General features: G+C 57.4%; 1 protein-coding gene across 3 annotated transcripts; it reads right to left on the bottom strand.

The window, feature by feature from the left end:
- Positions 1–581: 581 nt before the first annotated feature.
- NUP88 (nucleoporin 88) lies at positions 582–26367 on the bottom strand. Of its 3 annotated transcripts, none has more exons than XM_042915161.1 (17): positions 25978–26367; positions 24179–24348; positions 23296–23421; positions 19822–19908; positions 17036–17212; positions 13539–13725; positions 12958–13105; positions 9959–10057; positions 5384–5474; positions 3962–4063; positions 2296–2454; positions 1956–2081; positions 1808–1873; positions 1626–1706; positions 1314–1440; positions 1031–1149; positions 582–817 (listed from the first exon to the last, which is right to left on the bottom strand). In XM_042915161.1, exons 1-17 carry the CDS (start codon positions 26272–26274, stop codon positions 754–756), a joined length of 2226 nt encoding a protein of 741 aa, XP_042771095.1. In that variant the 5' UTR covers positions 26275–26367; the 3' UTR covers positions 582–753. The 3 variants fall into 3 exon arrangements, with proteins under 3 accessions (XP_042771095.1, XP_042771096.1, XP_042771097.1); XM_042915162.1 differs by having other exon boundaries at positions 1058–1149; XM_042915163.1 differs by having other exon boundaries at positions 1314–1386.
- Positions 26368–26406: the final 39 nt, after the last annotated feature.

The following is a 26406-nucleotide window of genomic DNA, read 5'->3' as shown; positions in this document are numbered from 1 at the left end:
GCCGGGCCGCACGACCGTCCGTGCCCGCACGTCCACGCGCGTCTCACCTACCTGCCTCCTACCTGTGAGCCACCTCACCGCGTGGCTTTCAGTCGGTGTCGCTCCGCCGTCCCTGGGCAGGTGCGGGGTCACCTTTCGGAGCTCCACGCGCCGGCGGGCGTGAAGGACCGCCGATCGGAACCCAGACCCACGGTGACCGTGCTGCGACGGGGCGCGACCCAGCGCGGCTCCGAGAGGTAATCCCGCCTGCGGAGGCGATGGGCCCCGGCGGCCTCAGCACCGCGGCTCCGAGCCCACACACGTTCCACGGAGCCGTCTGTCCCGAAGGGGCGCCTCGAAGAACGTTCAAATTAAAAAGCCGCCACCTCGTTCGCCGCGCGGTCCCCTCCTTTCGGCGCTCGGGGTCGGCCCCACGGTCGCGTTCCCGGCGCCCCCGCGTTCCAACGCGGCTCTCGTTTTTGCTCGGGTTCGGAGACGGCTCCGTGTGACCCACGGCAGCTGGCAGAGCGCAGCTCAAGGTCTCCAGGGAGTTTTAAAACATCCCGGGCCCTCGCTGAGTGCAGATAAAGCACGTTCCGGTCTTTAAATAAAAGCATTTATTCAGTAACTACAAAACAAGTACGAAACGTGTGAATCACGCAGCCAAAGTTCATCCGAAACGCCGCCTTACAAATGAGATGACGCCACCTGTCCGTTTCACAAACACGCCCGAGCCCCGACTCTGCGGCCTCGTGTGCATCCGCGGGCGGCGGCTCAGAAGGTGACGTGGTGCCGGATGTCGTTGATCTGCTTCACCATCTCTCGGATGTGCTCGCCCCTGCGAGACCGGAGGCCGTTCAGAGGGACCCGGCAGGGTGCAAACGGGGCACGCGCACCGGAAACGCCCCGCCACCGCCACGCAGCCCCGCTTCCGGCCCCCACCCCCATCCGTCCGCCGCGCTCCAGGGCCCGTGTGACCCCGGCTCCCGGGCCGGTGAGCGCGGGACACGCCGGCGCCCGGCGGCCCCCCGCCTCAGGCGAACGCACTCACTCCTCGCGCAGGACGGACTGGATGCACCTGCGCTGGTGGGCGCTCAGGGCGATGGTGGGCTTTTGAGGGCTCGGCACCTTCTCCATCTTCCGCTGCTGGTAGTCCTTCTTCATGGTCACCTCGAGTACCCAACAGAACGCGCGTCGGCCCCGGCGGTCCGCGCGCGCTCGCTGGTCCCGGGGGCGGGGGTGGGGGCGGGGGTGGGGGTGGGGGTGGGGGGGGTGGAGTGGGGGTGGGGTGGGGGCGGGGGGAGGCACGCCGGCCGCCGCGCGCCCTCGCCCACCTGCTTGATGGCGTTGCCCAGGTGGCGGAGCTGCTCGGGGATCAGCTGCAGCTCCTTCTTCATGTCCCGCTCGCTGTCGGACAGGACGGGGAGCTGGGCGCGGAAGCTGTGCAGCACCGTCTGCATCCTGGAGGAGGCGGCGGTGGGCGGCCGGGCCACACGGGACCCCCCCCCCCCCCCAGACCCCGCCCCCAGCGTCCCCCCCGGCGCCTCCGAGGCCAGGCGGCAGCCGCCGCGGGCCCGTCTTCCCGAACCCCGTTCGGACGCGCGCTTCGTCACCACAGGGGGGCCCGGACGGCGCCACCCGCCGACCTGTTCGTGAGGTCCTCCTGTTTCTCCTTGGCCTCCTCGTACTTGTCGGCCAAGCGCTCCGCCATCTCCCGGAGGCTTTTCCTAAGGGCAGAAAACCAAGGGTCCTGGGGTCCACCCCGACGGGGAAGCCGGCGTGCGCTGGCGCGTGTCAGCCACGCTCCCGCGTCCCCCGCGGCGCTCACCTCTCCTCCCGACAGTAACTCAGGTCTCCCAGCTGTTTCTTCTTCTGGTCACACAACAGCCTGACCCTTCGAGAACGAGAGAAGCGAGGTGCGACCGGAGGCCAGGCCGAGGCCGCGACCCGCCAGGGGCCCTGCGCCGCCACCCTACCTGCGCTGGATCTCCTCCTTGGCCAGGTCCTGCTTGAGGACGTACTGCTCCCGGAACACCTGCGTGGCCCGGCTGAGGAGCTGCAGGCTCTCTCCCGGCGGAGGGGCCGCGTCTCTGTCACACGACCTGTCGGCGGGGTTTCCGCCACACGGGCTCAGGCCAGGGGGGCGCCGTCCCTCCTTTCCGGCCTTTCGTCCTTCCCCGGCCCTCCCCCCCCTCCCCCCAACCTCGCCCACGCGGAAAGGTGCCGCCCGAGACCGCCGACGGACCACGCGACACACGGCGAGTGTGAAAACGGGCGGGACCCGTTCCCCAGACCCACACGCCCCAAATCCCGTACTTGAGAAACGCCGGATTCTCAACGCTGCGCTGCAAAATGCTTCTGATGTGCTTTTCAAAGGAATCCGGGGTTTCGGCCAGAATGCGGAGGGGAGACTCTTCCGCTGCCTTGTCTTCCTGGGTGCAGAGCAGGGGAGGGGACACCGGATGGACCGTGCTTCTGCAAAATACGGAAGTGAGTCAGACGCCATCTCCCGCGGTGTCCTCTACGGCGAGGACCCCAGGGAAGCACGGGCCACGGCTCCCTGAGCCGTGAGAACATGGGAGGCGAGAGAGTGTTACTTGTGTGACAGGACGACACCGCGTGCTTTCTGCCCTGAAGAGTCACCTGGGGAAAGCGGTCCCTGTTCTACCAGGACCGACCTCTGACAAAGCATTTCTGCACTCCGTCTTTCCAAAAAATAGTTTGGATTGACAAAGGCAACACGAAAACATAAATTCATCGGGGACTCTTTCTGCAAAGGACGGGAGAGCCATTTGTAAACCAGAGTCACGAACAAAAATAAATGACTCGTTTCCTAGGTGTCATTTCAGATTTGGCCAGAAAACCGCTGTACCTACTGGATTTGCTCTGTTGAACTTGATCCTAAAAATGAGATTCACTCGAATATTACAGATATTCACAGCGGCGGTGGCGGGAGAGCAGACGCGCCCGCGGGCGCCCGACGAGCATCCTTACGTCTGTGGGACGGGAGCTACTGTAAGGACACCTGGGTCCCCGGGGAGCTGGCACATGTGCGGTTTTTCCCTTCGGGCTTAATGGTTTCATTCCGAAGGGACCCGGTGTGACGGGGTGTCACCGTGTTAGCAAATGTGTCGAGGTAACAGGCGAAAAGGTGATTTCTTCCCACCTTAGTCTTGCTCGTTTTCAGTCTTAGTAGAAAAAACACAAAATTGATGGTGAATTGTTTATCTTCCTTTCCAAGTGGCGTAACTGTCACCCTTCAGAGGTTGTGGGGATTCCTCCAAGGACGTCGAGCGGGGCTGGTGTTCTCAACGAGGTCTGTGCGCAGAAACCCGTGCTCTGCACCGACACGGGGCAACTGGGGGCGGGAGGGGGTCGCGTGCCCGACGCTCCGGTGGCTCCTCGGGACTCCTGCTCCCGCGCTTGTGACCCATGGGTGACCTTCAGGGCCGCCCAACAGTAAGTGGTGCTTGTAGCTTCACGGGAGCTCCTCGAAGGGAAGGATCAGGAGGCCACTTTCAACCCCCCCCCCCCACTGCTGAGTTCACATCCCCTGGTGTTGCTCCGAGGCCGGCGGAGACGGGAAACTAGGGGGTCAGAAGGCTGCGGGTCTACAGCCCCAGCGGATGTGTTCCGGCGACCTGAGCACGGTGTCACCTCCCCGCACAGAAGGGACGGTGCCGTCCTTGCGGGGGGCTCGGGCTACCCTGGAGCCTGGCACAGGGACGGCGTGGATGCCATTTCCACTAAGTCACGTGAGCAGCAGAGTTCGGTATTTTACCGCTTTTCCACACTGGGAAGTAAAGTTCCCGACTCTCTGCCTAAAATAAGTCCTTTCAGGCGTGGCAGCGACAGCAGAAACCTCCACCCCTCTCGCCTGCGGAGCGTGAGTCCCGCGTCTCCAAGTGGGAACGACAGGCTCGCTCCCCGCGCGGGTTCTACAGAGCGAATGAGAGCCGTGTGGGCACGAGGACGGACTTACAACAAAGGCCTGATGAGGCACTCGTAGCCGCTGGTGACACAGATCATCGTGGGCCCCAGGATGTCTGGGACGATCCAGAACCCTCGAATCGGTGCCGGCTGCCTGGAACGACACAGCCACAGCTGACTTACAGGGACGCGGGGACCTGGAAACCGAGTTAACAGCCCAGAGGCCATCTGGCTCGCCCAAACCCGGCGGTTCCCGCCAAGTGACACGCAGCTCCCTGCCCGCCACCCAGGCCCTGCCGTCTGCCCCGCCGGCGCCCAACCCTGACCGGATGCCCTGCACAGCGCCGGAGCACGGCCCAGCACCCGGGTCACGTGGCTTCGCCTACCATCTCCGTCCCCGTCCCCGCCTGGCGGAGGAGGCCGGACCCGGGGACTCGCAGGGACAGCTTCCCGGGCCCTCAGATCTCCCCACTCCCCTGCCCTCGGGCGGCAGTGCTAGCGCAGCACCCCGCCCTGCAGCTCCTTGCACGGTGCCCTTTCACCTTTCTGGGGAGGTGAGGTTGGGGGCGGGGGAGTTAAAAGTCTTTCGGGCTTGAGACCTGCACACGGCATCCTGTGACTGCGAGCCAGGCCACTGTGGGGACGACGGCCCCCGTGTGACCTCCCGGCTCACAAGGTCCCCTCCCCCCAACGGAGGCCAAGGCCGTCCCAGCCCTGACGGTGCTCACGGATTTCCTGTCTAGGGACCCGCTCCCAAGCGGCCGTTCGTGTTTACCTGTCGGAGGAGCGGATGGGAGTCGTCACCCACTTCACCCGTTCGCCTTCTGGTGCCAAGGCCGCCCTCCCCGGCCCCAGGGGTGCCCTCGCCGCCGTCCTCCGGGCGCCCCCGTGCCGCCGGCCCAGGCTCTCCCTCCTGCCGGGTCAGCCCCGGCCCCCCTCGGCCCAGCTCCTCCGGCCGCCTCACCGTTGCTGAGCAAGGCCGCTGCAGACCCTCAGCCCTGCTCTCCTCCCCCTGCGCCCTCCCCCGGGCCGGCGCTCTGGCCGCCCTGCAGGAGCGTCCCCCTCCCCCGGGCCACCCTGCAGGAACGGACCCCTCCGCACGCGCCCCTCCACACCTTCCCTCTTCCCAGGTCCGCCCTCCTCCTGTGGCCCAAATGTCCAGAGGGCACCACGCGGAGGCAGGTACCCCTGTAGACACACGGCAGTCACTCTAGGTTCTCCCCTTTCCTCTGTTCACTGAACGTTTACTGTGCGTCGGTCCATAGAAACGGTATCGCAGACGCGAGGCCAACAGCGCACCGTGACGCGCGCAGACCCGGGCTCTGCCCTGACCGACCGCACGTTCTCCGAACACGAACGGCGACCTTAACACGCGCTGGGCAGAGAAGGCCCCTCTGAAGGCCGGACGGGACGTCGGGGTCGCCTCGCCCTCCAGGCAGAGTGGGACCGGTGGGCGACGAGGGCGGGTCCTCACCTGCAGGGCAGCGGCTTCGTACACAGGATGTGCTCCACGAAGCACTTCTGTTCCGCAGCGAGCTCCTGGAGGCTGTCCTTGTCCTCCTCATCTGCAAAGGCGCAGACACACACAAGTGACTGACGCGCGGACACAGGTCTGCAAGTTAAATGCAGCGAAGGCTTCGTCCCGGACCCCGTCCCGGGCCGCTGCTCCCCAAGCACGACGCCTTCCCGCCGCAGACACCTGCTTCCCACGGCGGGGCTCGGCTTCAGCCCGAGGGGAGCGCGTTTTCCTCGGTCGGCCGTGTGCCCCGAGGGGACACTCCCATCCCGTCCCTTCCTCGCCCACAGCGGGCGTCTCACAACAGCTGCTCGAACGCAGTTCACAACGCACACAACCCATCCGTGTAAAGGGTGGAATTCCGTGGGAGTTTAGTGCGTTGTAAGAACTGTACAAGCGTCGCCACGGGAGTTGCAGAACCCTCGCTACCCAGAAGGAAGCCCTCGGCTCTGCCGCTGGCCCGGCCCCAGGCGGCCACCACCGATCCGCTTTGTCCCTGCGGACCCGCCCACCCTGCACACGTCACGTAAATCGCATCACACGCGTCCTCGTCTGGGCCTGGCTGCCTCCACTCAGCACGTTTTCGGGCCCTTCCGTGTTGCACGATATGCCGTCGGATAGATGGCTGTGTACCCGGGGTGATCATCTGGCTCTGAGGAGTAATGCTGCTGTGAACATTCGTTTACAATGTGCCCACTTCTCGTGGGTGTGCGCTGGGCAGAGGTCACGCCGTAACTGGAGGTTTGATCACCCGAGGAACCGCCACACCGTTTGCCCAAAGGGCCGGGACGTCTTACGTTTCCATAAACGCCGCACCGACAACACTGGTTACTGTCCCGATTTTAGCTGCTTTAATGGGCATAAAGTGGTTTTGTGGCATCTTGTTTCATGACCAATGACGCTGAACATTTTCGTGGGCTTAACTCTCTGTACCTCATCAAAGGAACAATCTCTATTCAACTCCCCTGTCCGTTTTTCAAATTGGGCTCTTTAACTGATTATTGAGTTCTTTGACGTTCTAGACTCAAGTCCGTGACCGGACACGATTTGCAAATATTCACTCCCATTCCGAGGACTACCTTTGCACTCTTGTAATCGTGTTTTCTTCTGAGAGTTCTACAGGGTTAGGTCTTATTTTCAGGTCTTTGATCCCTTTTGAGTCATTTTTGTTATGGTGTGAGGCAGGGGTCCAATTTCATTCTCGTGTGTACACGCACCCTGGTCCCAGCACCGCTTTTTTTTTTTTTTTTTAATTTTTTGTCAACGTTTTTTATTTATTTTTGGGACAGAGAGAGACAGAGCATGAACGGGGGAGGGTCAGAGAGAGAGGGAGACACAGAATCAGAAACAGGCTCCAGGCTCTGAGCCATCAGCCCAGAGCCTGACGCGGGGCTCGAACTCACGGACCGTCAGCGCAGCTTCTTAAAGAGACTCTTCTTTCCACGCTGATGTGTCCTGGGACCCTCGTGGAAACCAACTGGACTCCCGGTCCCATGCCGTCAACCCACACGTGTATGCTTGTGTCAGCATCACACTGGATTGGCGTGCCTTCTGTAAGGAGCCGTGAAATAGGGAAGTGTGGGTCCTGCAACTTTGTTCTTGTCTGTCAGGACTGTTCGCGCTCTTCTAGGTCTGTAGAATCCCAGATGAATTTTAGGGTCAGCTCGTCCATTTGTGCAAAGCTAGCTAGAACTCTGACAGGCTGGCACCGGATCTGCACATCGATCTGGGGAAGACTGCCATTTAACGGTATTAACTTTTCTGATCCACGAACGTGGGAGGTTTATTTCTTTCAGTAACATTTTATAGTCGTAAAAGTGTATGTTTTACACTCTCGTTAAAGTTAAGTCTTATTTTGTGTGTTTTGATGCTATTACCAACGGGATCATTTCCTTAATTTCCTTTTGGGTTACTGCTAGCGGGCAGAAACAGAACTGATACTTGTACACTGCTCCTGGGTTCTGCAACCGCTCTGGGCTCACTTATTGGTATAGACCCTTTCCCAACGGGTGTCCTATGACTATGTAAAAGATCGTGTTTTTAGAGAAGAGCGTTTTCGTTCTTCCTTTCTAATCCTGATGCCTTTTATTTCACTTTCTTGGCTAATTTCCTTGCCTGGCGCCTCCATTACATTGAATGCAAGCGGCAGGAGCGGTGTCCTCTTGGATCTTGAGGGGAACGTGTGGAAAGCAGACGTGTAAACAACTCAACTGGACATTCAGCTGAGGTTTCCAAGCAAAACCCTGGCCACGTGTCCTGGTTTCATTGTGCCAATCGCAGTAAAATGTCAGAAAAAATACAACTGGGTTTTTACAAAAACCCCAAAGATTTGATGAGTTAGGAAATTCTCCACCTATCTGAACGGCAAAAGATACTAAAATTAAGAGATTCACTGTTAGCACATCACGCTTTAGAGGAAAAAGCCACTGATGTACTCATACCTCAGAAAGATCAAAAGGTCTAAATGTCCAGTCACACAAGGGCTCTCCGAAGAGATTAGGAGTGTGACTGATCCTGTGGCCACGTGAGAAGAACCCAAAATAGAGACGGGATCCCCCTGGAAAGGCCTGTGGGTGAATGGACTTCTTGCGATATACACAAGGGGACCCAAAAAAGTCCTTCAGAATTTGTAGCCACATAAACGCTGCTTGCCTTAGACTGAAAGGGTCACGCAGATGATGAGAAAAGGCTGTTCCACCCCCAAAATTCTGCAGGCAGAAAACTGGGTAATAAACCAGCCTACCACAGGTAAGTGCTACCTTTCTGGAAAAGATGAAGGTTTGCTCAGAGGGCAACAGTGCCAGCCCGGAGGACTATCGCCAAGCCTTGAAACCTACTAGAATTTGAGTTCTGAAACTGCATAGGACCCGTGGTTGCGGTTTCCTTTCCATTTTCTCCCCTTCTGACCTGAAACGTCTGGAAATGATACGTATGCCTGTCCCACCACTGTGGTCTGGGAACAGAGAACTTGTTTTCTAGTTTCAAGGTCCAGGGAGAGGAATTCTGCCCCAGGATAGAATCTACTCTGCCCCAGGATAGAGTCTTTACATATCTGAGTTGGATGACGTAGAAGATTCAGGTAGGACTGGGGCCCTGTGAGCTCATGAGATTTAGAGGAGCCTCTGCCGTCCGCGTTGCTATAACGATGCTACGGTCGGTGTATTTGGCACGTGGGTCGGGTGTGAATCTGTGGAGGCCACGGGGTGCAACAGACTAGACAGAACAACGGACTCCCCAGCGGGGCCTGTACCCAAATCCCCCGAACCTGTGAATCGTCAGGCCACAGGCAAAGAGGAAGAGAGGCCGCGGACGGAATGAGCGCTGCTCGTCGAGGTCTCAAAGATAGATCATTCTGGATTATCCGGGTGGGCCCGATGCTACGACAAGCTTCCTTAAGAGGGAAAGAGGGAAGCAGAAAAGGAGAGAAGGACTCTACTCGCCCCCGCGCCCCCTGCTAACTTCGCAGCCGGAGGAAGGGGACTCCGGGCAAGGGAAGGCCGGGGAGACTGGACAAGGCTAGGGATGGGGTCTCTCCCAGAGTCTCCAGAAAGGGAGGCCACCCCAGCACCCCTAACCTAGAGAGCTGTGAGGTAATAAATCCGCACTGTTGCGGCCCGCTGAGTTCGCGGTGACTTCTCTCAGCAGCAAAAGACAGCTACGGAAAACACTTGGGCCCTTGCCCATCAAACGCGGGGCTGGCCGTGGGTCTTCCGTAGACGCCCGAGCAGCCCGAGGAACTTGTCATTACTCGTTTGCTGAGTGTTGGGACCAGGAAAGGCTGCCTCTCCTGTCTGCTGAGACGATGATGCAGCTTATGTCCTCTACTCGTGCGGCGTCCTACGCTGACGGATTTCTGGATGTGAACCCAACCTGGCGTTCCCGGGATAAATCCCACGGACTCCTGGGCCGCCGTCCTGTTTGTACGTCCGTCACCGGATTCGGTTTGCAAGCGCTCTGTTGAGGATTTTTTTGCATCTGTGTTCGTGAGGGGTGTGTGTCTGCGGTTTCCTGTCCTTGCACACCTGTCTCGTGTTGGTGTCGGGGGAGCAGTGACCTCCACGAGCGAGGCGGGGGGGGGGGGGGGGGGGGTGCTTCCTCTCCCTTCTGTTTTTGGAAGAGCCTGTCGAGAACTGGTTTCTTTAAATGCGGAACTTTTAGAGCTCATTGTCCTGAGCTTATCTCTTCGGGTAGTTGATTGCTGTTTCGATCTCTTCACTGGTTATAGGTCTGTGCTCACGTTCTGGTTTTTGAGTCGGTGTCGGTAGTCTGTCTTCCTAGGGACGAGTCCATCTCGCCCTGGGGCCCTACGTGGCGCGGAGCTGTTCACGGTTCCCCGTCATAACCTTGAACACCGTCGCCGTGAGGTCGGCGGCAGCGTCTCCTCGCGGGGTTGGTCTTGCCAAAGGTCTGTCCGTCTTGTTGACGTTTTCCAGTGACAGTCTTTGGTTTCACTGATTTTCTCTATTACTTTTCTACTGCAAACGACTTTTCGACAGAATCTGGGAAACATACCAAAAGGCTCAGGGGACTCACCTGACCCGAGAAATTTGTGAAGCTTATGAATCCAAGTCAGCCCGACACTGTGGACGCCGGCTTCGTGAGTGCAGTGGTACCTCGAGGGACACTTGGGATCTGCAAACGGAGTCGCGAACGGAGTACAGGCCGCGTTAGAAAATGGGTCTTAGGCACCTACCCCGGCAGCCCGCACACGCACCGGTCCACGAAGTGACAGAAGGTGACGGGACCTGCACGCGATGCTATCACAGCAGGGATCTGACGTTTTAAAACTGGAATCCAACTTTCAAATGTGTTTGAAGTATTTTTCAAAGTCATGAACACAACCCAAACGTCACTTCTAAACCTTCACAGGAGAGTTCAGCAAAACACCACCGCCGGCTGCCTGTCCGTCCCCCTCAGCACACGCATTTACAGCTCTCGTTCTCAGGACAACACGGTGCCCGAGAAAGTCACGGCTCTGGACAACACCTGTGCCGGCATCACCGACCCACGCGAACCTGTGCAAGCAAGCGCACGAGCGGGTCAGAGGCCCGGCCGTGGCTGCGGGGCGAACTGTCGTCACGGTGCGTCCAGGCAGCTGGGAAATGCCAAGTCTTACTTGTCTTGATAACGCGGACTTACAGTCTTTACGTTCAAGTTTGGATACGATTCTCTTTTTTTCCCCTTAAGTAACCTTTACTCCCAACGTGGGGCTCGACCTCACAACCCTGAACCAAAACTCACATGCTCTTCCGATCAAGCCAGCCAGGCACCCCAAGTCAATTTTTTTCCTTGCTATAATTCTTGTTTGACATTCACTCATTCATTCTAGAGGCGGCGAGAGAGAGCAAGCGCACACGCGAGAGCACTGGCGAGGAGGAGGATGTGGGAGGAAAGGGAGGAGGAGAATCCCAAGCAGTCTCCAAGTTCAGCACGGAGCCCAACAGGGGGCTCGATCCCACGACCCTGGGATCACGACCTGAGCCAAAATCAAGAGTCAGACGCTTAACTGACCGACCCACTCGGGCGCCCTGACAGTCCTTTATATTCATACTAAGAAATACGAGGAACCGTTACGGAATTTTAATGAAAACTTCTTTACTTCTCTTGACCCCTAGTATTAGTGAGACTACATGAGACTAAAAGATGAGTTCTGGACACTTTACTTTTGAATATTTATCTCCGTGACCCGGTACTTCTAAAACATTAAGCAACCAAAGCAAGATACAGAAATAATTTACACGCGAAAGCTAATTTAAGATGCAGCCGTCATCCATAAACCCCTAAATGAAACTTCCTTCCAAGAGCCTCACTTTACCTTTAACTTCGTGGTTCATAAATATCGTAAAGCAAATACTAGTTTTTCTTTTCTATTTTACACGTCGGGGTTCTGAAAACAGCATCGTGCCACGAAGAGTTTTAAAACTCCTGGTCTATGGCGATCCTCTCTCTGAACAATAAAATATCAAAAAGTTTCCTTTTTTCTGCCCACACTTGCCGCTCGTTCAGGTTCAAATCCTCTCATTAGGTCTACTACTGTTTCCAACGACTTTTCGAGATGTGCCTGTGGTGCTGACGTTAATAGAAAAACCTCAATATTGGGAAGTAAGAGAAATCTGTTACAGAAAAAGGCAACGTTAGTAACTGAAGTAGGAATTTGCCAGGCGTCCCTGTCACATGGTGGTCATCCACTCATGTCAACAAAAATCTGGGCATGTTTCAATGATTGGAAGGTGCCCTAAGTAAAAACATGAACAGGTCGGTTTATTAGTTTCACAGAGGTGAAAATCATTAACTCTCATTAGAAGACAAAAATGCTTACGTTTAAGATTTCCCAAAGAGGGGCGCCTGGGTGGGTCAGTGGGTTAAGTGTCGGACATCTGCTCAGGTCACGGTCTCGCGGTTCGTGAGCTTGAGCCCCGCGTCGGGCTCTGCGCTGACAGCTGGAGCCTGTCTGGGATTTTCTCTCTGCCCCTATCCCACCTGCACACGTATGTGCTCGCTCTCTCTCAAAATAAAAAAAAAAAAGATTTCCCAAAGACATTACGTACCTTCATAAGGAAACCAGTGAATTTGTCGCCTACGACACTGGGTCTTAGTCTCCTCAGCCCTAAAGCGAAGTTCGGAGACCACGCAGACTACACCTCTGTGGATATGGCTCCGCGAGACACGCTCGGTGAGCTCCCTACGCCGGTCTGCTGCGCGGGAACTACGACCCTTGACTGTGCCGTACCAGGCGCACAGCTGGACCACCTCCAGGCAGAGGCGAGCCCCCCTCTCTCCGCACCGGGCCCAGGAAACCGACAGGAGGCTCCGAGGCGTGGTGGGAGGGCACAGGGTCTCGTGTCAGAGGAACCCCAGAGGTCATCGGATGTCGCCCCTACCGCTTCCAGATGAGAAAACGGACAGCAGGGGGGCTGACCGAATGCCTGACGTCGTCACAACTATGAGCGAAGCCCAGCACGCGCCAGGCTCCTTCCACTCAGCCCCGCGGCGTCTCAACAACACGGGCTTCCGCCGACTCAGGATCTACTCAAAAGCTCCCCGGACGAACAGAGGTAAGTTGCCGGAAAGATACCAACCCAGGTAAGTTAAAATAAAATGAAAAGATAAAAAGGACAACATTCAAACTGGCTCTGGGGCTAACAAGACTCCGTAACGTGCTCTAAAGCGAAGAAAGAGGCTTTAGAGAGCGATCTTAATGTGAGCGTGTTATCGTTTGATTTTTAAAGTTCGTTTTAAAGTTTATTCGCATACGTTTAAGTAGTTGAATCACGAAGCCAACTTTTGAGTGGACCGGGAAGAGTTCACTATTCTGACTCCAGGGGGATCCAGACCACAGACCACAGACCACGATCTTAAAATGTGGGAAGCACACCCAGCCTTTCCTGGACCCAAGTGCAGCGCGGTGACTGAAGCCACGGAACGTGGCTGGCTTTGCACAGCTGGGTCCCAAACCAAGGTGCCCGGGAATGGCCTGTGACCGTCTCCGTGGAAACAGGACGGGACAGGAGTCAACTCCACCAGTACGTTACCTCTGTGAAGTCTGATGGGACAAGAGAAGTCAGAATCAAAGGGGTCGTCCTCGCCGGACGCCAGCTTCAGGGCGAGCTCCAGCTCCACGCACTCGAACACGTACAGGGAGGGGACGAGGTCGGCCCTGGGGTCCCAGGACGTCTCCGACTGTAAGAGAACCGGCAGTTTCAGGCTTCACGCTCGTATGAAAATGCACACGGTTCGGAACAGAAGAAATTCTTAATTCCACCCCTCTCACCAGGGCCTTAATGTTCTCAAAAGAGGGAAAAAAGGCCTCCCTCCTTTTGGAAGGTCGTAAATCGAGTTGAGAAGAGCCAGTTTAGCGATCTGTGGGTTCTCTGTATCTGTCACTGAGGTCCCTGAAGCCCGCCACTCCGAGCGTGGACAGAGCACGTGGGCACCTTCTAACGTCTCGCCACGTGGACTTTTAGGTGGGCTTCACCTAACGCTAGGTGTCTAATTTCCAAACGACACAGAGGTGCCAGACATAAAGGGAAATCCTAGCGTCCTGAGCGTCCTCGCCGGCCCGGGAACCACACGCGGCGCCGGAGACGCGAACGCAGACACGGGCCTGGCTCACCGTCTGCTCGTCTTCCTCCTCCCCTTCCAGCACGACGCAGTGGTACAGCATGCCCGACTCCGTGGCAATCACCAGGATGTTGGGGACGCAGGGTAGGCAGAGGACGGCACAGGCGTCATAGCCGTAGTTGTCCTCTGCCGCGGGGTGCATGGGTAACGGGCCTAGCAGCTTCCCGACGGTCCCGGGGCTGAGGGAAGAGGGAAAGCATACTCGGACAGGTTGACGGAAGACAACCGCGCCACCGCGACCCCTCTTCTGCAGCTGCCGGGCCCCAACTGAAAACACAGTGCCACGGGGGCACCTGGATGCCTCAGTCGGTTGAGTGTCTGACTCTCGATTTTGGCTCAGGTCGTGATCTTGAGGTTCGTAGGACTGAGCCCCACATCGGGCTCTAGGCTGACAGTGCAAAGCCTGCTTGGGATCCTCTCTCTCTCCCTCCCCCTCCTCCACTTTCTCAGAGGTAGACATAGAAGAAACAAAGAAAGAGAGAAAGAGAGAGAAAAGAAAGAAAAAAAGAAAAGAGAAAAGAAAAGGAAAGAAAAAAGAAAAGAAAAGAGAAAAGAAAAGAAACCAGAAGCTTTAAGAAAAAACAGAAACAGAAAATTCCGTGGCACCGGTACTCCTGATGTCTCCACATCTCACTTTCCCCTGGACTTCCGTCTCCCTGGTGCCTCTCAACTGGAGGTAACTTTGTGCGCAAGGGGACGCCGACAACGTCTGGAGACATTTCTGGTTGTCACGACCGGGGAGGCGGGGGCGGGAGGGCGCTTACTGGTGTCCAGAGCAGAGATGCAGCTCAACGCTGCCCCGCCCCCCAGGATGCCTCCGCAGCGGTCGCTCAGCGCAGAGTCCCCGGGGCAGGGGCCCAGAGGCCGTGCCCCCTGCTCACTCTGGCTCCGGCCTCCCTCACCCCAGCGAGGCCGCGCTCCTGCAAAGGCCAGAGGAGAGCTCCCAGCTGCCAAGTCCGCGGGCCACCAACCCGACGTGCTGCCGCGTTTACTGTGGGCTCACGGCTGCGTCCCGCATCCTTCACGCGTGCAGTCCGGTCTCCTGGCTCTCTTCGGGCCCCTCCGGACACCCCTCGCTCACTTCTGGCTCGAAAATACTGGCGCTCCCCAGCATCTCGTTACAAGCCCCCTTGGCTTCACGGCACACACTCACGCGAGGGCACACCGAGCCACGCCTGGCCGGAACTACTACGGACAGCCTGTACTTTCTCCCCAAACGGAACTGCTCTCCGGGGCCTCGGACCCAGTACTTAACTGGATTAGAGCTACAGTGACTGGGTGCTGGGTGACACCCTCAGGAACCGGTGACGTCGGGCAAACACACGTTCGTCCAGAATTACAAGACCACGTGCTAAGTGCGACAATGCGAGAACGAACCAGGCACAGAGAGAGTGAGGTAAGAAAGGCGTCAAACACAAGTAAGCCCGGGGGCGCTGAGAAGGTTGAACGTGTGACTCTGGATTTTGGCTCGGGTCACAATCCCAAGGTTCGTCAGGCTCTGTGCTGACAGCGTGGACCCTGCTGGGGATTCTCCCTCTCTCCCTCCCTCTCTGCCCCTCGTCTGCTTGCTCTCTCTCAAAATAAACGAATAAACGTTAAAAAAAAAAAAAAAAAAAAAAAAGATCAATGGGAAAGTATATTCTGGGAAGGGGTGGTGAACCTTCCAAGCTAAGGAGCAGCTCTGGAAAGTTCTGGAAGCATGAACGACAAGGACCGGCAGCAAGGAGACTTGGCTTTCTAAGACAACAGAAGACAAGTCGGCAGGCCACGTCAAGGCCCTCAGAGCCTCCCTGCCGGGCGACAGCGTCAGCAGAGGTTCACGTGAGGAGGGACAGAGCTTCACTTTCCGAAGATCAATCTGATGGCAGTGAGGGGGTGACACCGAGGGGACTGAGATGGGGTTCAGGGCAGCGACCGAAGGGGACGAGGGTCTGGGCAGGAGATGAGGGTCCGAAGCAAGGACAGCAGGACGGAGAAGGGGGCTGGCGCTCAGGGAGTTTTCGCGGTTAAGGGCAACAGAATGTGGGGCTGGGCTGGACCCGAGAGGCTGTGGAAGGCGACCAGGTGATGCGGTGCGGATAGGTGGGTGCTGGCCGTGGGCGGAGGGAGGCGACAGCGTTACCACGACCGCCAACTCCGAGCAGGGGACGTTCAGGTGGAGGCGGATGCAGCTGAGAGCGAGTCCCCGCCCGCGGCGACCGCGGAGGTCCCCGTCCTCCCCTTTGTGATTCTGCTCCCGCAGGGACCCAGCGGATCCCTCAGCCCGAGCTCGGATGCCGGGGGCCACCCTCCTCCCCCCAGCTCACCCCGCCCTCTTGCAGCGCCCGAGGCCTAGGACTCACACCTGCCGCTCGCGGGGCCCTGACTTCGTAGGGGGCCAGGCGACTCATAAGTGAATCAAGTCCGTTAGCCTCTGGCCTCACGCCTTTCGGGTTACAAACGGGCCAGGATCCTCGCCCTCTCCCGCCCGCGACCGTCACCCGGACTGGTGATCCTCTCTGTCCGGTCCCCTCGTTCCGACTGTCCACGGACCGTTTCCACTTCATGAGCCCGCTACCGTGTCCCAGTGACCACCTGTAGTAACAACCCCCACTGGCCGCCCCTGCTGACCCCAGTTTTGGCTTCACGGCTCACCCCCTAACCCGACCGGGAACGGAGTCTTACGGACCCTTCCTCCGTAGGAAGCGTGTCCGCTTCTGCCCCTGCTTCGGAACGGCCCCGTTACGATCCTGTAGACGGTCAGCTAACGTCTGCAGCAGCGTCTCTAAATGTCTCTCTGCCCCAGAGAGGGTCTCTCTGTCCCTAACCGTCTGCTCTGTCCTTCTGTTTAGAAACCATCACTGGCTTCCCGCCACCCTATTCCTACAGAAAAGACCCCACGTTCCCCAACGTGGTGTTTAGCTCCTCCCAATTTCCCCCCGGGGCAGATACTTCCGGCTTTACCACGTAACGCTCCGCAGCCGAAACCACGGCTCCAGCCACGAGAGCCTGACCACTGAGCCGCGAGAGACACACGCCCTCGGGACTGAAGCAGTCATGCCCTCCCCTGACCTTCGGTTAATCCTCATTAGAGGTCAGTCCCCGTCCGCGAAAACCTCCCCGACTTCTCCAGCCGCGGCACGCTCTCCTTCCTCTGGGTCCTCCCGCCCGAGCGCCGTGCGTGGTCCGGGGACTCACAGCCGGGGCGCAGGTCCCCACCACTAGCTGCCCTCTCAGTGCCTGGCTCACACGAGATGCACGACACTTTTGTGGTTTAGACTTCGTGAAAACAAATCCAGTCTTCGGTGATTATCCAAGAACGTTACAGAACCGACCCAAATAATACGAGGCAACCAAAGGTTAAACGGTCTGTACGCATCTTTCCCCAAGATACGCAAAGCAAGCATCAAGAGGCTGCCACGCGTCGAGAGACGGGACACCCACCCACGGACCCCAGTCTGGCCGGGCCGGTCCACGAGGGGCACCCGTGGATGGCACCCCCCCACTCACCTGTGAACCAGACTGACGTACGTGAGGAAGGTCTCTCCGTTCTCGTACAAGATGTACAGCGGGTACCCCACTATGTCACCTTTGCCTTTCTGTCCAAACATGGTCTTCGGGACCGCTGACAATGGCCCGAAGTCAAACGCCACCGCTGTCTCGCCCAGAGACGCAGTGTATGCCCTCCTGAAAAGACATTTAAAAACCGATGTGTCAAAAACAAGAATGAAAACGAAACGTCTGCTAACAGCAGATGGGGATGGAGTTTGCACTCGACGGATGACACAAAATAGAGCACAATTAAACGACAGAAACACGAAATTATACCCCGCTTCCTCTTAGTTTAAGCGTACAGACACGCAGACAGGACAGATACACGCACACACAGACAGAAACAGGAAGCAAATGCTGAGCAGAGGGACACGTTCACCCCACAAGTATCTCCTTCGCATCGGCCCCGTGTCCCGGGCCCCACGCTGTCACGGGGTGCTGGGGACCCACCAGTGACTTCAACCGAGGCCCCGCCCTCCAGTGAGACACGCAGGGCACACGCAGAAAGGAACACGCAGCACAAAGCCAGAAAATGACATTGTCGAGAAAAATGAAGTTGGGGAGGGGGGCTGCCTCGGGCTGGGCTGCCTGGGAAGGAACCTGACGCGGTGATGTCTGAGCACGGATTCAAAGGAAGGAGGGGAGGCGTCAGCGGCCACATGGGAAGGGGGTGGATGTTGTCTGAGGAATGAACAGCGAGGAGGCCGAGCTCAGAACCGGGACACAGAGGGAGGAAGAAACTGGAGGGGACATCCTGTGGGTTGCGGTCAAGAATAAAGCAGAATGAAGGGCGCCTGGGGGGCTCAGTCGGTTCAGCGTCCGACTTCGGCTCAGGTCATGATCTCACAGTTCGTGAGTTCAAGCCCCACTTAGGGCTCTGTGCTGACAGCTCAGGGCCTGGAGCCCGTTTCGGATTCTGTGACTCCGTCTCTCTCTGTCCCTCCTCTACTTGTGCTCTTTCTTTCTCTAAAAATAAGTAAACGTTGAAAAAAAAAAAAAAGAACAGAATGACCTGCTTTATACCCAAAGTGTCGCTCTGGCTGCCACGCTAAGGAGAAACTATAGGAGATGACAAAGATTTCTTTTTCTTAATGTTTTTCTGTAGGTTTCCCCAATTTTCTACAATAAACACATATTATCTTTATCATCAGGAAAAACAAATGACGAAACACGCAACTTCGTAATTTTAAAGTTCAGTATGACGGGTTATCCGAGGAGACTCCAGTTCAATAGAGGGTTACTAAGTGCGGGTAGAAGAAACTCATACGGTTGGAGGAGCGATGTCACTTTGTTGTGCTGCAACCACCACGTGTGAGTTTATCGCGTGGAAAGGTATATGGTGTCAGGAGGCAGGGAAAAAAAATGAGGAAGCCCCAAATCAGAACAAAAGAACAGCCTGCGTTCAACTAAATGACCACAATGAAGGGACAACAGACATGGAAGTCAGAGAGACTTCAGTGACCCCTGGCCGTCAAAAGTTACCAAGAGCTTAATAAATGCAGGCGTGTTCCCCATGATGACAGGTGTCGATGAGCGAGTGCCAACCCCGTGCCAGGACCCAGACTACGCACTTTTATGCATCACCTCGTCCATCCCGTACGGCGATCCTAGTAGAAAGCGCCGTGACGCTACTTTATATTCACGGAACACGGACACGAGGCTCGGGGCCGCTGAACGGCCGGCGTGCACCACAGTGAACACGCGGCGGGGCGGAGATCAGAACCCGGGGCCTGGAGCTCGGAACAAGTGCGCGGGCAGGGAAGGTGCCCGACCCCGGGGGTGGGGTGGAGCTGGTGGGGTGGGGTGGAGTCCCGGAGGCCGGTACCTGCCACGCGGGGGTGGAAGCTTTAATTTAAGAAGCGACTGCCCGACACTGACATGGCTGAGCTGAAACGCTCACCCTGAGACTCTCCCGGAGAGTGAAATCGGCCCCAGGTCAGCGGCAACCTGGGACTGGGCGCCAACGCGGGTTTCTCCACGTTCCCAAACGTTAAGATCCAATAAATGTAAGTTCACAGCCCTAGCTCACGGGGGGAGGCAGGGACTGTGGGTCGGGGCAAGGGCAGTACAGATCTAGACCCCCGCTGTCCCCGCCCCACGACGCTGTTCACATACCGAAGAGCTACGTGGGAAGTAGTCAGAGGACGAAGAGTTGGGAAACAGGAATAAACACGACTACTAGAGACGACCGCCACGGAGACATGGAAAGAACCAAATGGAACTTCTAAAAATACAGCTACTAAAAACGTCAGTCTACATGCACAGGCTGTGGGCGGTCCTGTGTGGTCATCACCAGAAAGACCGGTCAGGAGGCCAGAGGGACGGGGTTTGTGAGTTCCAAGGGTGACCGCTGGTGGTTGGGGAGCCTGGAGCGTGCCCCTGTGGGGGGTGGGGGGGGGGGCGCCGGAGTCAGAAGGGCTCCCTCTTCCTCTCCAGGTTCTGGGTGTACACGGTCTGGGAGGCGGGCGGCCCGACACTCTGACCTCGAACCTCTGCCATGGCATAACTTATCGCCTCCGTCAGGACACAGGAGGGAGCCCGTGCCAGGCAGTCATTCTAGAACCTTCTCAAGAAGGGAGCAGCTGGCAGCGATAGTGACCCTCAGCCACTCTGTCCTGCCGCCCACTTCTGCTCACTCCTCAGGTCCCCGGCGGTGTGGTCACCGCTGGAAAACCTTATAATCTCTGTTAAAACTGCACTTATGAGCCCAATAAAGGAACTATTTTGTGACACAAATAACTCACCCTTTATTGAGTATCAGGCTGTCCTCTTCCGTTTCTGAAAGCACAATGACCTTGACGGGTGTCTGAGGCTCACGGAGAGAGTAGATCCTGGCGAAGAGAAGAGCACACAGCCCGCACTTAAAATTCTTTTCTTTTTTTTAACAACGTTCAAAGTTTTGAGAGAGAGACGGAGGGCGCGCACGCAGAGTGGGGGAGGGGCCGAGAGAGACAGAATCCCAAGCAGGTTCCCCATCCTCCCGGAGCCGGACTCGGGGCTCGGTCCCAAGGACCGTGAGATCCTGACCCGAGCTGAAATCAAACAACTGAGCCCCCGGGTGCCCCAAAACTCTTTCATCTCAAAAGCGCCCTTCTCCATCTGATCGCTGCTGGAGAATCTTCCTACTGGTTTTTACAACCATTTCTCCGCCAAAGGGCGTGCTCGCACTGACAAAGCAGCCCACTTCGCCTGTGTCTGTGGGCCCTGCACCAACACCCTCTCTCGCCCCCGAAGCCCTATGAGCCCGCCGCACCCCGTCACGGGTCTGGATCTACCCCTGAGTCCGCAGGCACACTCACCTCGTCCCAGCGTCCCCCCAACCGCCCCAAGGGCACCAGCACCCCCGCGCGCGCACCCCGACTCTGCAGCGACGTCCCGCCGCCCCCTGTACGCCCACCGGGCGCAGAGGGAGGGACGCCCGGCCCCCAACGACCCGCGTTGCTGGACGAGACGCAGCACCACGTCGTCCCTACTTACTAGGGCAGCAGCATAAAACCGGAAACGCTTTCTGTAAATTTTTTTTGCCAAAATCGTTTTAATCTAAAGTAATAAAGTCAACGACACGTGTGGCTACAGTTAAAAGGAGAATTTTCAAAAGGCCAATAACATCGTTATCAGAAACCTAACACCCCTTATGAAGCCCGTATGGAGTCAATCACTTACCTCGTCCGACCACCCTCAGAAGTTTTATTTATTTAAAAAAAAAAAAAATTTTTTTTTTTAACGTTTATTTATTTTTGAGACAGAGACAGAGCATGAACAGAGGAGGGGCAGCGAGAGAGGGAGACACAGAATCTGAAACAGGCTCCAGGCTCTGAGCTGTCAGCACAGAGCCTGATGCGGGGCTTGAACTCACGGACTGTGAGATCATGACCTGAGCCGAAGTCAGACACTCAACCGACTGAGCCACCCAGGCGCCCCCACCCTCAGAAGTTTTAAACTCCGTTTGCTCCGTTACCAGCGAAATACCATTTAATAGACGTTTTCAACAAAAATCTGATGCAACCGACCACGCACGCACGGTGGTCTTCCTGGCTGCCCGCGCGCGCTCCTGACCTCAAGGCGCGTGCTAATACCAGATGGGATGCGTGAGAAGGGAAGGCAGCGGAAGGGACAGCAAGCACAACAGAGCGTCGAGGGGTGTCCTGTTGCCCCGAAGCCGTCCACAGGCTCCAGAGGTCAGGGGGAGGGAAGTGACCGGTGCCCCGTACTTATTTATTTTTTACAAGTTCATTTATTGTGAGGGAGAGTGCGTTCACGCATGAGCAGGGGAGAGGCAGAGAGAGAGACCGAGAGAGAGAGAGACCGAGAGAGAGAGAGACCGAGAGAGAGAGAGACCGAGAGAGAGAGAGAGACAGAGAGAGAGAGAGAGACAGAGAGAGAGAGAGACCGAGAGAGAGACAGACAGAGAGAGAGCGCGCGCACCAAGCAGACTCCACACTCAGTGCAGAGCCCGACGTGGGGCTCAAATTCATGAACCGTGAGGTCACGACCTGAGCCAGACACTTGACAGACTAAGCCGCCCGGGCGCCCCAAACACCCCATATTTTAAAAAGAACCTCCAACAGTTGGGACCGGATACCTCCTTCTGGGCGTCACATGAGAAGGGCCTCGGCCACACCCCGGCCCCCAGCCGGTTTCTCAGCCCTGGAAGACCAGGAGCCCGTCAGTGTTCAGGACGAGCTCTGTGAAGGGAGGGCGGCCCCTCCTGCTTTCCAAGGCAGACGGGTGAGCAGGGCGACACTCGGCCAGACTTAGAGGCGCCTGTACGTAGTAACGGGAGACTCGTGTCTCACGTCCCGGCCGAATGCCAGACGTGCTGCGGGAGCCACAGGCCACCAGGTCGGGGAATTCTCGGCTGAACCTGACACCTCACATCCCAGGGCTGGTGGCACGGGAGTACTATACGGTATCTACTTCCCGTACGGAAATTTCTAGGGCCGGGCTGGAACAGCGTCGGGACTATGGTGCAGGTGCTCAGTTCCCTGTGGCCCTTGGGGGGCAGAGGAAAGGACCCTGGCAGGTCCCAGGACTCCACAGGAAAGGGCACAATGGTTACGCTGAGGGTGCAGGAGATAGCACATGTGTGTACGCCCCACCGTGAGAGAGGGCCCCGGGCACTACCGCTCGCAGAGCGCCTCCGTCACCAGCGGCCCGAGGCTAAGTGCCGCCCGGGCCAGGCGGGGGCGGGGGGAGGGGGGGGGAAGGCACACACCTGCACGGAGCCTACCACGTCAACGGAGGTCACTGGTGGCAGACAGGACCAAACGGGGACCGGGGTCAGGCCCACCCCCTTTACAGACAGCTGTCTCCCTCAGCTGCCCCATTCTCCCTACCCCCACTACCGAGGAGCTGGCCCCAGAGGAAGCAGGAGGCAGCCCCTCCTTACACGTCGCCCCCACCTCAGGGTGCGGGGACAGAAACAAGAGCCAGAGCAGACCAGGCCCTCCCCACCCGTTTCAGATGCCCCAGTCTGGGCCTGTGAGAAGGGGCCACGACATGCTGCTGATGTGGACCGAACATCAGAGTTTTAAACTAGGCAGACCAAGTTTTACTAACTAAAAGTGACCGGAAAGCTCTGAGATCTAAGAGGCCAGAAAGGGATCAACCATTCAGCAAGGAAGGAAAAGCTGATAAGGCACAGCTAAAAACGGTGATTAAGAAAAATAAAACCGGAGGGACCCATCATCTCGGTCTCCCCAGTAAATGTTTCACATGAGGCAGATCCAGAAAGTTAACTGGGAACGTTATAGAAATCTCTGGAGGGCTGGGGCATGTGATCGTAGAGTTCAAAACCCAGAAGGGCGTTTAGAAGCTGTCAGATCGAACCTGCTAATTTTACAAAATTGGAAACTGAGGCTCCCCTAAAAAGAATTTCGGATCTCGAAGACAGAGGCAGTGTCGGGACGAGAATTCAAATCTCTCAACTCCCACTTGTATTCTTTTCCCGATGGTACACGACCTCCAAGATGACACGCTGAGAGGGGACGTGCCAGCAGACCGGTAAAGGAGACGGACGGGACGAGCCAAGACAGAGCGGCAGTGGCTCCGGCACGCAGGGGAGGGGGTTCAGACGACCTGCCTGCACACTGGTCACAAGGGCCACGAGGCAGAGCCGTCGGCCGTCCCGGGACCCGTTCAGTGGAGCCCCAGCTGTCAGCCAACGAGCGGAAAGAGAATCTCCCCTCGCAAAGCTCCGAGAGGGAAACAGAGCGTACCTGATCACGTTGTCCGAGGTCAGCAGCACGACGTGGGGGTCCAGCAGCTCGCTCGGGTACCAGGCGGCGTGCTTCAGGGTCAGGGAGGCCGAGCTGGTGAAGAACCTCTCGGCGACAGGCGTGGTGCTAAAGCGAGGACAACAGCTCCCTAAAACGTTCTGCGGCACGTGAATGGAAACCTTCTACAGGGAAATCTATCTTACTACCGCTTGGTCCTTTCCGTCAAATATTCTCTCAACTCTTGCTGAGAGCAAAGCATCGATTCAGTCAATATCAGTAAGAACCGAAATAAAAAGATTTTCTAAAGTACAGAGTGTTTTCTAAAAATGACCTTATACGTGATCTTAGGTGTCACGTCTTACTTGATCCCTGCAGGAGCCCTGGGAGAAACTGCTCGGGAACTACCATCACTGCTGCGGAAGCGAGGAAATGGATTTAGAAAGCGGACGTTTTACGGGGACCGGGTCTCCGCGCTGTGGCGCTCAAGGGGCGTTTCTAGCTTGCACTCTTTTCTACAAATCTGAGTCAGACTCTCGCTTGTCTGGATTTGTTGAAAAACACAAGACACCAAAACTAAACTCAGTTAAACTACGAGCAAACGGTCTGACTCCCAGACACTACCTGCTTTCGACACGTCATGCTGCCTCTACCTACTTGAAAACGGAACCCCGATTAGACAGCGCTTCGACAGTTCGGGCAGAAGAAACGTGACCTTACATATAGCACAGACGCGACAGCAGGCAGCCGAGGCGCAGACCAGCTGCGACACCGCGATGTTCGATTCGTGGCACAGAAAACGCACCTTCACCACCACGGGGCTCGAACAACTGTCCGCGCGTACGACAGGAGACACAAACACACGTTCCGTGGACGTACGACTTACCTGCAATTCACCGTCGGTTTTCCGCCTTCGAATTCAGAATTCTTCCCCCATCTTTTGGGCAGCTCTAACACCGTAAGTCCTTTCATTCCTATGAGTGCCACATGCTGCTGCGTGGGACTTAACAGGACTTGATAGATTTCAAACAGGGGCGGATTTATGCAAAGCAACCTCTGGAAATTAAAAGCAAACTGGTCAAAATAGCTCGTGTCCAGGTAAACACACGTGGCAGGTGCTTGGGAGCACAAGTTACCCGATACTACGCTACAGCTGTGCACCCACAGCTAACGCAGGACTCGCCGTAGGACAATGAAGCAGCCCGGATAACGGCTAACACTTGGGCCGTTAACTGATGGAAGATTTTTAACCACTGAGACTGGAATGTTACAAGGGACGCACCACATTTCCCTACCTGCAAAATAAATACTCTGCGTAATTTCCCTTTTCTTAAAAAAAAATTTTTTAACGTTTATTTTTGAGAGAGAGAGGGAGGGAGGGAGGGAGGCGGAGGAGGGGCAGAGACACAGAATCCGAAGCGGGGTCCAGGCTCGGAGCTGTCAGCACAGAGCCCGACGTGGGGCTCAAACTCACAAACCGTGAGATTGTGACAGGAGCCGAAGTCGGACGCTTAACTGACTGAAGCCACCCAGGCATCCCTAAATTTTTTTTAATTGCTTTATTTTTGAGAGAGGGAGTGAGAGTGAGAGTGAGAGAGAGTGAGAGCGAGCGCACACGCGCGCAGGGGAGGGGCAAAGAGAGCGCGAGACACAGAATCCAAAGCAGGCCCCCAGGCTCTGAGCTGTCTGCACAGAGCCCGACGCGGGGCTTGAACTCACGAACCATGAGGTCGTGACCTGAGCTGAAGTCAGACGCTTAACTCACTGAACCACCCAGGCGCCCCATAATTTCCCTTTTCGCGACCAAACTCCAACCTGCCCCTGGCAGTCCCACTCCCCACCTGCATTCTGCACCCCCATCAGGTCAGCCTGTGTAGACCCGTGCCCTGTTTTCAGGACTGCAGAAACCTGCCGAGCACCCTGTGAAAATCAAGTCACTTCTCATCAGCGAGAGTCCGCCAGCGGCTCGGGGCAGAGGTCATGCGGTAGAACAGGCGGCACGTTTTCTGTGTTTTAATCTTTGAAAGAAGGGGAGCCGGTAATTACAAGCAAAGGCTGCAACGACTGACCGCAGCAAGTCTGGGCCGCTGTCTAGCCCCAATTTCACACGCGGTCCGCTACAATCAGAAACGAGCAAAACTCCCTCCCTTCCGACTTGGGGAACGAGCTCATCTTCTAGAAGCGAAAAGGAGGAATTCACGGGGGACTCCTGCACGGCAGGCACAAAACCCGAAACCCGGGTTTTTCAAGTCTACCCCTGCCTCGGCGCTCGGCGCAACCCCAGGAGGGAGTCAGGATTACGATTATCTGGCGGGCGTCCCGTCGCGGAACCGGCTTCTCAGAAACAGCCTCCCGAGAAGCGCCCCCCGCACCCCCACGCTCTCTCCGCTCCCCTTCATCGCGGGTGTTTTCCCGGCGGCTTGCACGGCCGCTGCCCTGAGCCCGGGCCCCAAGAACCCACGCGCCCCGAGAGCATGAGTTACTCTAACGGTGTCGGAGACCGTAAGCCTCTGACGAGGGAACAAAGACGCAAAGGGAGGCCGCCAGAGGCCAAAACGACGAGGAGAGGCGCCTCCCGCTCTCAGCTGGGCGCCCCCCAAGGGACGAGGGCTTACACCTGTCGGCACACCTGCCGGCGTGCGCGGGAGACCCGAACCCTGGGCAGGCCCCTGCTCGGGGCCGTACCTGGTACTGGGAGAGGGAGGGCTCCTCGCCCGCGCCGCCGAAGCCCCGCAGCCGGACCACCAGGAAGGAGCTGTCGTCCGCGTCCCACAGGAAGAGCTCTCCGCCCAGGCCCAACACCAGGTTCCTCGTGAGCAGCGGCGGCGACGAGGGCGACGGGGAACACGTCGGCTTCTCGGCTTCGGCCGGGCTCTGGCTCTGGCTCTTCAGCCCCTCGCGGAGCCGCAAGAACACGGCGTGGTTGGGAAGCCAGGACTGCCACGGCTCCCCGTCGCCCGCGGGCCCCTCGGCTGCCGCCATCTTGGCCCAACTGCGCTGGTCTCCCCAGTCGCTCCGCGCGCCGCAGAGCGCAGCCAATCCGCGGGCGGCCGGTCGCCCTTCGGCCAATCACCGAGCAGGCAGGCCGGAAGCACGCGTCCACGGGGGCGGGGC

This window comes from Panthera leo, chromosome E1 (genome assembly GCF_018350215.1).
Source record: "Panthera leo isolate Ple1 chromosome E1, P.leo_Ple1_pat1.1, whole genome shotgun sequence".
NCBI classification, from domain to species: domain Eukaryota; kingdom Metazoa; phylum Chordata; class Mammalia; order Carnivora; family Felidae; genus Panthera; species Panthera leo.
The sequence above is the reverse complement of the archived record's forward strand: the minus strand, read 5'-3'. Positions and strand labels throughout refer to the sequence as shown.

What these genes read in the sequence shown, in the direction of transcription:
- NUP88 (XM_042915161.1), bottom strand. Translation starts at nt 26,274, where the DNA reads ATGGCGGCAGCCGAGGGGCCCGCGGGCGACGGGGAGCCGTGGCAGTCC. An exon ending in TGCCTCATCAGGCCTTTGTT is followed by an intron (nt 2,455 to 3,961) that starts GTAAGTCCGTCC and finishes CGTATTTTGCAG; the next exon opens with AAGCACGGTCCATCCGGTGT. An exon ending in AGTTACTGTCGGGAGGAGAG is followed by an intron (nt 1,707 to 1,807) that starts GTGAGCGCCGCG and finishes TTCTGCCCTTAG; the next exon opens with GAAAAGCCTCCGGGAGATGG.